Consider the following 10,684-nt stretch of genomic DNA (forward strand, 5'->3'; position numbering starts at 1 on the left):
AAATTAGTGTCAAACTATGCAATTAATTTTGTAATTGATCAATATTTAATACTTCAAATTACTGTGAAACATCCGAGGTGCTAGAAACTAAGTACTCCCTCCGTATATGTTTTATAGGTCGTTCTGGGCGTTCGTTCGAGTTGCACAATACAAGTCGTTTGTCCCCGCGCTGGCCAAAGGAGACGGCTTTGCCCCTGACTCATCGGTTTCCAAAAAGGCAGCGAAGCAAAAAAAACATGCAGCCCAGGGAATCGAACTCAGGACCGCAACATTAACACAGACTACACTAACCAATCCATCGGAGAGAGATTTCTGTTAGGATCCTACTCAACACCCTATTTAATATGGGCAAACATGGAAGATTAGACCCAAATTAAACACACCTTGGTATGCGTAAACCTGTCCAAAACGACCTCTAAAACATATACGGAGGGAGTACAGTAGCAAGCAACCAAACACCAATATGCATGCACATCTGAGAAAGAGACTTTTCCCTGTGTGCCCTTATAAAAGATCGTAATCCCTTGTGTGCCCCTGAAAAAATTCAGCGGTCTTCAGCGCCACTACTCCAACTTTTTCGTGTCATCTATGCCACTTCCGTCAGTTTGGGCTCTAACGCCGTTAAACTGCAGGTGTGAAAAGACGAAAATGCCCTTAAGTTCAAATATGTTATTAATTTTTTTGAGCATCTTAACGACTTCAAATGAAAAAACTCAAAACTAGAAAGTTGCAGATCTCGTCGAGATCTATAATTTTCATATAAATTTTTTTTCATTTAATTTCGCAAAAAAAATATGATTTGATATGATTAATATATCTTAGAAAAATCATATTATTTTTTTTGCGAAATTAAATGAAAAAAAAATTTATATGAAAATTATAGATCTCGACGAGATCTACAACTTTCTAGTTTTGAGTTTTTTCATTTGAAGTCGTTAAGATGCTCAAAAAAAATTAATAACATATTTGAACTTAAGGGCATTTTCGTCTTTTCACATCTGCAGTTTAACGGCGTTAGAGCCCAAACTGACGGAAGTGGCATAGATGACACGAAAAAGTTGGAGTAGTGACGCTGAAGACCGCTGAATTTTTTCAGGGGCACACAGAGAATTACGATCTTTTATAAGGGCACACAGGGAAAAGTCATTATAAAAGATCGTAATCCCCTGTGTGCCCCTGAAAAAATTCAGCGGTCTTCAGCGCCACTACTCCAACTTTTTCGTGTCATCCATGCCACTTCCGTCAGTTTGGGCTCTGACGCCGTTAAATTGCAGGTGTGAAAAGACGAAAATGCCCTTAAGTTCAAATATGTTATTAATTTTTTTTGAGCATCTTAACGACTTCAAATGAAAAAACTCAAAACTAGAAAGTTGTAGATCTCGTCGAGATCTATAATTTTCATATAAATTTTTTTTTCATTTAATTTCGCAAAAAAATATGATTTGATATGATTAATATATCTTAGAAAAATCATATTATTTTTTTTGCGAAATTAAATGAAAAAAAAAATTTATATGAAAATTATAGATCTCGACGAGATCTACAACTTTCTAGTTTTGAGTTTTTTCATTTGAAGTCGTTAAGATGCTCAAAAAAAATTAATAACATATTTGAACTTAAGGGCATTTTCGTCTTTTCACACCTGCAGTTTAACGGCGTTAGAGCCCATACTGACGGAAGTGGCATGGATGACACGAAAAAGTTGGAGTAGTGGCGCTGAAGACCGCTGAATTTTTTCAAGAACACACAGAGATTACGATCTTTTATAATGGCACACAGGGAAAAGTCTCATAGAAATCCTTGGTTTTTCGAACGAGGCAAACGCTGGACAAGACACAACATAGCATTATAGCGCTCCGCCATAAACCCCTCAGACGAACCATGGGTGCAGCCGTACAGGACCGGAGGTAGCTCGCAAATGTCTCGCCTCCTCCCACGCCGCCGCCACCTCTCCTCCACCTCTACTGCCTACCTCAGTGAACTCGCCTCCCTCCTCGCCGCCGGCCGCTTCCACCGCGCCGTCGACCTCGCCAAATCCCTCCTCTCCTCCCATTCCCCCGCCGTCAGCGTCCCCGACCTCTACCACGCCCTTGCCGCCACAGCCGACACCCAGGACGACCCGCGGGCGCACCCCCATTCCTTCCTCTGCGACGCGGCCTCCGCCCTCGTTGTCGCCTCCGCGCGTCTCTGCCAACCCGACGGCGCGCTCCGCCTGCTCTCCCTCCTCGCCAGCGCGGCCGACGGCGCCTGTGCCGGCGCGGTGCGCTCGCCGCTGCCGTCCCTATCGTCCTGCAACCTCCTCCTCGAGTCCCTCCTATCCGTAGGCCGCCACGCGGATGTGCGCGCCGCGTTCGGCCTCCTCGTGGCTGCCGGGGCGCGCCCGGACACCTTCGCGTGGAACAAGGTCGTCCAGGCCTGCGTTGCGGCGGGCGACCTCGATGAGGCACTCGCCATGCTGCGGCGGATGGGCCGTAGCGAAGGCGCCCCTCCTCCCGACGCGTTCTCGTACAACGTGGTCATCGCTGGGCTGTGGAGGTCCGGGAAGGGCAGCGACGCCCTCAAGGTGTTCGATGAAATGGTGGATAGGGGAGTCACGCCTAACCAGATCACCTACAACACGATGATTGATGGGCATGTCAAGGGTGGGGACCTGGAAGCTGGTTTCAGACTGCGGGATCAAATGCTACATGAGGGCCCGAAGCCAAATGTAGTCACTTACAATGTGCTGCTATTAGGGCTGTGCCGTGCTGGCAGGATGGATGAGACAAGAGTCTTGATGGATGAGATGGCATCATATAGCATGTTGCCAGATGGTTTCACATATAGCATATTGTTTGATGGTCTCACACGAACTGGAGATTCACGGACCATGCTTTCTTTGTTTGGAGAGTCTTTGAAGAAGGGTGTCATGATTGGAGCATACACTTGCAGTATCTTGCTGAATGGTCTATGCAAGGATGGGAAGGTCGCAAAGGCAGAACAGGTGTTGGAGATGTTGGTACACACAGGGCTGGTGCCAACAACAGCGATCTACAACACTCTAATAAATGGCTATTGTCAGGTTCGTGACCTCCAAGGGGCCTTCTCCATCTTTGAGCAGATGAAATCACGTCATATTAGGCCAGATCACATCACCTACAATGCACTCATAAATGGTTTTTGTAAGTTGGAAATGATCACTGAAGCAGAGGATTTGGTCATGGAGATGGAGAAGAGCGGAGTGGATCCGAGCGTGGAAACTTTCAATACACTGATTGACGCTTATGGGAGGGCTGGGCAACTCGAAAAGTGTTTCACTGTTTTGTCTGATATGCAAGACAAGGGGATAAAGTCAAATGTTATCTCTTTTGGTTCGGTTGTCAAGGCTTTTTGCAAGAAAGGAAAAGTCCCAGAAGCTGTAGCTATCTTGGATGATATGATACACAAAGATGTTGTACCAAATGCACAGGTGTACAACTCAATCATTGATGCTTATATAGAGTCAGGTGACACTGAGCAGGCTTTCCTTCTGGTTGAGAAGATGAAAAATAGTGGAGTATCTGCAAGTATATTTACCAATAATTTGCTGCTAAAAGGTCTTTGCAAAAATTCACAAATAGATGAAGCTGAAGAATTGATTTGCAACTTAACAAATCAAGGGCTGAGACCTGACGTTGTTAGCTACAATACTATAATATCAGCATGCTGCAACAAGGGCGATACTGATAGAGCATTGGAGCTTCTCCAAGAAATGCACAAGTATGGCATCAGACCTACACTGAGAACATACCATCCACTTCTTAGTGCATTGGGTAGTGCAGGGAAAGTTCATGATATGGAATGCCTGTATCAGCAAATGTTGCACAAGAATGTTGAACCTAGCAGTAGCATATATGGCATCATGGTTGATACCTATGCGAGATGTGAAAATGAATCAAAGGTAGCATCTCTGAAGAAGGAAATGTCAGAGAAAGGAATAGCCTTTGATGACATGGAAAGAACTAACCATGAGCTAGATAGGATAATAGCAAGTCCAATTTGATTGCATTGCCTTGAAATGAAAAGGCTGGAAGGTTGCCAGTTATGTTAATATCAAAAACGAATTTTCAGATTTGAGTTCAATTCTACAGAAACGAAACAGAAATGGAAATATGCGGGTCTAAAGATGCTAGCTGCTAAATGTTAGGTATAATTTGCGCTAACTTTTTGCTCCTGCCAAGAACTGTGTCATTCGTTTCTTCTTTAATCTGCCCTAGCAGTGGGGTTGGGTCAAATTTTCTTATTGCCGTGTTTTGAAAAACTCGGGTGCCATGCTCCTTCATTATCTCCCAGGTTGCAAGGACGACAGAGGGCATTGTTTTGAAAAGTTTATTGTTGCACATCAAGGGCATAATGGTATAGTTGACCAATTTTTTCTTGCCTCAGTGTGGTTCTCTAATTTACTCTATTGTATGGAATTCATGGTGCTTCATGCTTTTGCCTATATATTTATCAGCTCTATCTTTTGTTTGCTATAATTCAACAAAATATGATGTTTACTTTACTGTTGAAGTGTGGAAACACTTATCAGATTGACTACTAGTTGGTATCATATTTGACCTGAGTATAGATGTAAAACTGAACAGAGTGCAATAAAAAGGCAAGTTGCTAAAAGTTTGTCACTGTTGTTCATGTCTGACTTCCCACTGTGATTGTTGATGAAAGCATTGCTACTATTTTAGGTGAAACTGAATGGTCGAAAGGTGTAATGTGTTAAAACTGATGCTACTTTAAGTATACTGGTTTTCCTTTTCCTGGGAAAACAATTTGTACTAGTTTCAATTTAATTTCATATGACTCTAAGGATGTATGTTCATTGTTTATTTTACTGACACTTGAAGGCAAAAAATATCCTTTGGTGTTATGGCACCTGCTTATTGCTCGACTTATTGGTTTGGATCTCTGAAGTGTATCTTGAAATTTAGGAGTAGCTGCCATGGATAAGTGTTGCTATATCATAGTTAGATTCCTCGTGTGTTTGTTAATGTGTATATGGCTATATGCTATTTATACTGTTCCTTCTGCACCTCTGTACATGTATCTGCATTATTTTTTGTCCAAAGTAAAATCATATATATTTATCCAGAAACCTGATAAATATGTGAATTCATTTCACTGAAATTTCTTGAGCACTAATATTCATTCAGGACAGAAATTTCCTGTCCTAAGATGCAGTACATCTCCATGTAAGATCTGCTTACCACTCAGTCTTGATTGGTCTTGGACCCTTGGAAGATACATTTTCCTAGAAGTTATTGCCTCATTAAATGTGTGCCATTTACTCCAGAGAACCTTTTTGCCTTTTGAGGAAGCTGGCCTATTTATTTGCTCCTTAGACTTAAGGCACTCTTTGCCAAGAACCTTTCTTAATGTTGTGATTTGTGATCCAGTTCTGAAATGAATCTCAACTGAAGATTTATGTTGATCTATAAAAATATTTATGTGAAGATTTGGCCAAACAATTTTGACAGATTAGTTTCACAATCTCATGCTCTAAGCTTATATTATTGTTTACCGCATCCGTCAATGGCCCAAGCTAACTATGTTCATGTTAGTGTTGACAGTAGTTTACTTGCTCGTGTTGATTTTGCACTTCAAACATTTTTTTAGTTGAATTGTAAATATTCTTTGTCAGGTTAACTAGTTTATCGTTCAAGAGCTGTATTTACATGCTCCACGTTACCATGTCCAGGTTCACTATCAGGTCAACTAAATTTGTGCACACCTGTGTAGTGGACTTATTTCTGGTCCAAGGTTTCCAGTCTGCACATGCAGCAATGAGAAAGCTATTACCAAGTTATGGTGTGGATAGTACTTCATGAAACACAAAAGTTACACTACTTGCTGAAGTAGAAGGAAATGGAAGAACCGGTTACAAATCATTCCATGAGTTACTCAAGATCCATGAGCATGCATTGGTTATCACAGGAAAACTTCAGGCGTGAGAGAACTCAACAGACTTTGGCTACATTCTGATTTGATAGTGATTGCAAATGGTGATATCTTCTGGACTGTAGATCCGACGTAAGTGCATCCTGCCATGGTAAAAAATCTGCAACCAATAGAATATGGAGGTCTGGGTGTTCTGTATCTAAAGCTAGCTGGCTATAATTATGTGTGCACTTGAAAGTCCCTCCATTCAAATTGGTCACACAGAGAACCTTTGAAGTACAAAATCAGCATGACAAAGGCTTATAGAGTTCTAATTGGTCACACGGAGGTACACCCGGCATTCAAATGGATATGGAGGTCATCTTGTCAATACAAACATAAAGTATTCTTCTGGTTACTCCTAAAGGACCGACCCAGCACAAGAGAACTTCTCCGAAGGAAGAACATGGATCTCCCCTCTTATGATTGTGTCTTATGCACCCAACCTCCTACGGAGGAAACCCTGGAACACCTATTCTTCAAGTGTGACTTCGCGCAAGCTTGCTAGTTCAGTCTTAATCTTAGCATTGACACCGATGATGAATTCTTTATTACTCTGGAACACTTCAAGCACCAGTTGGGAGTCAACTTCTACATGGAAATCATCATACTAATGAGCTGGTGCATTTGGGTCTCAAGGAATGACCATATATTCCAAGGAATTCAGCCATCTATACCAAATTGCAGGGCAATTTTCAAAAAAGAGTTCTCTCTGGTTATCCATAGAGCGAAGAAAAAATATTTCCCTCTTATAGAAGAATGGCTAGAGCACCAATTGTGATCTTAATATTCTTTCTGTCCTTTTTCGTTTCTTGAATTATGTTGCTTGGACACATCTTTTTCTGCTATTAATTAATATATATTAACCAGTAGGGGGCTACCCCTCCTGTTTCCTCAAAAAAAAAAAAAAAGTCCCTCCAAATTTATTTTGAGCCTCAAGTTCAAGTCATGTTCATGCCTCGACAAGGTTCGGCATTGATGATGATCATATTTTAATTCACAATTGGGTAGAAATCACTGCAATCAGAAAAGGGTCCACAGATAGAAAGTGTCAAGTGGACTCCTCTCTCGTTCATGATTTTCAGTCTGGACACTGAAAGAAATGAGAGAGTTATTGCCAAGTTATATGGCTGTGGATAGTACTTCTTGAAATCAAGTTTCTAGGAGCACAAAAGGAAATGGCCCTCAAGAATTATACTACGAGTTACTTAAGATTCATGGGCCTCCTACTCTGATTAGACATGATCCAGGTGATGGAACTCTTTCCATGATCTCGTTTAAATCTATCCATATGCCATCAGTGTGCTGGGTTTTGAATTGTTTTTGGATCTAGGAGGGGACCCAATGATCCTGGAGGGGAAGCACACAAGGCCACTGCAGATGGGTGGCCTGGTGCATACCCTGGGGCTCATGTGAGTTATTTGATAGTTCAAGTTTGAAGCTATGTATAGAGCGTATTGTTATCATTCCTCCTCTCTGTTTAGATATTATGAAGGGTGAAATCACCTCATATTCAAGGGTTAAGTCAAGTTGGTCCGCCACCACTCTACAGCCTCACCAACCATGGCAGAGCTACTAACGACAACCCTAGCCACCCATCGAAGCGATAAAAGTGGATCCTTAGGCTCATATTGGTGAACTAAAGTGGGCTGGATCCAGAACTGATCTGTGGGCGTGGAGGTGGCGGTCGATGATTCCATTACCACTGAACTAAATTGTGAACTTCAGAGCTTTTTGGTAAGTTGGACTAGCTTCTTGAAACTTGTAGAATTTATTTAGTATATGAGAAATTTGAATTGCAGTTTGATTATTTTACTCCTGTAAGGTCTATGCAACTGTTGTGCAAAGTTAATTAGGATTCATGATTGCTAATTTTGTTTTAGTTTTGAATGAGAAGTTTTCAAATCAGAAAAATCATCTCCACTCTTATTTATATTCATTCATTCTACCTGGCCAAAGAATGCACTGTGTTGTCTTGATTTTTGTGGTATGGATAATTTTTCTTTTGGTACACATGCAAAATTTAATTACCCCGATCTTATTTTGGCTTGCTACCAAATAGATCATGCAAATTTTTGTTGCTCCTGTTGCAACGCACGGGCAATGTGTTGCTCATAGTTGTAGTCACAAAGGCATAAGAGCAACTCCAAGAGATTCTCTATATCCTTCCTAATTGTTAGGAATAGAGATTTTGGTTCTAAAAATACTCTCCAACAGCTTCTTTAATTGGTTATCGAGATATAGTCATCTTCTATTCCGGATTTCTCGCTAGCCAAAGATGGAGTGAGGCTGACTCTCTGGAGAGCGCACAAGATATAGAAAAGCCGTTGGAGAGTGGAAAAAAATAGAAAGGGATTTTTATTCAAATGACTCTTTAATAATGATTTAGAGAGTAAGTTTTAGAAAGACTTTTGGAGATGCTCTAAGACTTGTTTAAGATGCAAATGCTTCTATCCTAGCCGTACTCTTCGTCTGTAACAAACTTCATCCCCATTTAATCCAGGCATGCGGATGTGTGTTGCAATCATGTCAACAGATGTGCTACACAAGATATCAAAAAGGGATTTATATGCTAGATGATGGGCACAAGCGGCCGGGCAGCATGCTGGTGTCCAAAGGAAGAACAATGCCACCCTATGCATAACTGAATCTTGTATCTGCTGACTCCTGAGACCTGAGCACAACTTCAGTGGAAGACTACTAGGTTGCCTCCTAAATTTGGCTAGATCATTGGTTTGCCACAATTGATTTTGTGATAGTGTTTATAGATCCATCCACATTTATAGATCAAGTCAGCAATTGATTTTGTGTTAGTGGTTTGGAATAATTGATTATATGTACCCATATTTGCGTCAATTAATTATGCCTTGCAGAGTAGCATGAATTGCAGAAACACCTGCTTCCAAAGCCTCATGTCTATTTGGTTGTCTTAATTATTTGCCCATTAGCCAGGCCGACTGGATGCAGTCCCACACTGTCTAAATTTAGCTAGGCAGCATGTGATACCCATGCAGTGGTGAAACCTTATGATATGTCAATGCAATTAAGCGCTCCACTCCATAGATGTTCTGAAGCTTGTCTCTGATTCCCTATAACTCTTTCAGCGCATTGATTTGCACGCAGTTTGTCCATATAATATAACACCAGTGCATAGAATTGAAGTATCATATCTGCAATATAGAGAAAACCTCTTTCTGTTATGATTCGGTATAAACATACTTAAGTGTTTTTCATTTAGAACTGTTCATTGCTAATCACTGACAATGTTCATTCCAATGTAGTATGTGATCATAATCATAACCAGAGGCAGCTGTTGGAACAACCAGGAGCAAAAAGACTACAAAGGTGTATACTAATAGATATTGTGATGTGCTGGCTGTTTGTGACACAACTAATGTTTCTCAATGATGCATTATTTTAGGGGAAAATAAAAATCATCTTCCATAGTAAAACATAAATCTGGAAGCTTATCTTGCATGTGCATCAGTCAACCCTGTTCGCTTATGCTTATGCTGAAATGTTGTGAGAGGAAAACACTGTTCTATGACTGAAGTGCACCACTGTTTCATGACTGAAAAGTAGTGGTGAATAAGCTCAAGTGAACAAAGCAATATAAATCCTAAAGTATGTACAGATAGTACACTCTGACAGCTTTTGCCATTTGCATTTTTCTGATAACAATAGAAGATTTGTTTCCACTTGCATTTTTCTTCAGCTGAAAGTGCGATTCGATATTTTTAGCAAAGCTTGTGCCACTCAGCTGTACAAGAGTTTACCAGCGTCCGTCATGTGATGGAGAGAACAAATAAAGAAGCATAAATAATGTTATTAAAGTCTCGTTGGAAAAGTGTAAAGTCGTGGCTGTCAGAAAGGGACTAAAATTGAAACAAAGCATATATAACAAAAATCAAAGAAATAATGCACCAGCCAGGAATCGAACACGTGTCTGTACCGTGGCAGGGTACTATTCTACCAGTAGACCACTGGTGTTGGTCTGCTGATTTTTGAAATTAAAGGATATTCACTTCATATATCTATGTATGTATATCTCCCCTAAGTTTTTTTTGATAAGCCTAAGAAATTTTCTTTAATAATCTATATCTAATAATAAAGAGGCAATTTCTGCCATTTTAGGTTTTCGTCCAACCAAATCATCGTGTTTGTGTTCTGTTCGCGTTCTTTTTTTCCCGTTTCCGTCTCAGTTTCTACTTCCGCTGCTTTCTCTTTTTTTTATCTTCTATTGCTTGTTTGGGTTCCGTACCTGGGGGTTTGGTGAAAGTGGCGTCCCCACCCCATGGTGATTTCCCGTAATTTTTTTTGCCATGTTGTCCTTGCCGTATTTTAATTTTTTATTTCTAATTTTCTGACGAAGTAACTGTTTTCCCTACTAAAATAGAGAAATAATAAATACAATATTAGGGTCTTTGAAACTTTGATCCTTACTTAATAAACAAATACTTCTATTACTAAGTAGTTAGTTTGAAATAGAAATAAATCATTATTATGACATGAATTAGCCGATGGCTTAACTAATTTATTAAACTGTAAACTAATCTTAAGCAGTTTGTCATCCAATTTAATCAAAACAAATATTTCTCCAAGCTGTCCGCACATAACAATGCAAATATCCAGTGTAACTTTCAGTAAAGGCTAACACATGGAAACTGAGACATGATGACAACTATCCCCTTGATGAATTGAATAAAATGTTAAAATTATATATTCTTATGGATCC

At 40.3% G+C, this 10,684-nt stretch overlaps 1 protein-coding gene across 4 annotated transcripts; it reads left to right on the top strand.

The window, feature by feature from the left end:
* Positions 1 to 1,840: 1,840 nt before the first annotated feature.
* Positions 1,841 to 9,338, top strand: LOC136473437 (pentatricopeptide repeat-containing protein At5g12100, mitochondrial-like). Of its 4 annotated transcripts, XM_066471083.1 has the most exons (6): positions 1,841 to 4,165; positions 4,312 to 4,374; positions 5,654 to 7,361; positions 7,434 to 7,686; positions 8,453 to 8,653; positions 9,231 to 9,338. In XM_066471083.1, exon 1 carries the CDS (start codon positions 1,919 to 1,921, stop codon positions 4,019 to 4,021), a length of 2,103 nt encoding a protein of 700 aa, XP_066327180.1. In that variant the 5' UTR covers positions 1,841 to 1,918; the 3' UTR covers positions 4,022 to 4,165; positions 4,312 to 4,374; positions 5,654 to 7,361; positions 7,434 to 7,686; positions 8,453 to 8,653; positions 9,231 to 9,338. The 4 variants fall into 4 exon arrangements, with proteins under 4 accessions (XP_066327180.1, XP_066327178.1, XP_066327179.1 ...); XM_066471081.1 differs by having other exon boundaries at positions 5,654 to 7,686; XM_066471082.1 differs by lacking the exon at positions 4,312 to 4,374 and having other exon boundaries at positions 5,711 to 7,686.
* The last annotated feature ends 1,346 nt before the right edge of the window (positions 9,339 to 10,684 follow it).

Source organism: Miscanthus floridulus, chromosome 8 (assembly GCF_019320115.1).
Source record: "Miscanthus floridulus cultivar M001 chromosome 8, ASM1932011v1, whole genome shotgun sequence".
NCBI classification, from domain to species: Eukaryota; Viridiplantae; Streptophyta; class Magnoliopsida; order Poales; family Poaceae; genus Miscanthus; species Miscanthus floridulus.

Bases quoted from the DNA above. Each gene is read 5' to 3' on its own strand.
- LOC136473437 (XM_066471081.1), top strand. From the start codon at position 1,919: ATGTCTCGCCTCCTCCCACGCCGCCGCCACCTCTCCTCCACCTCTACT.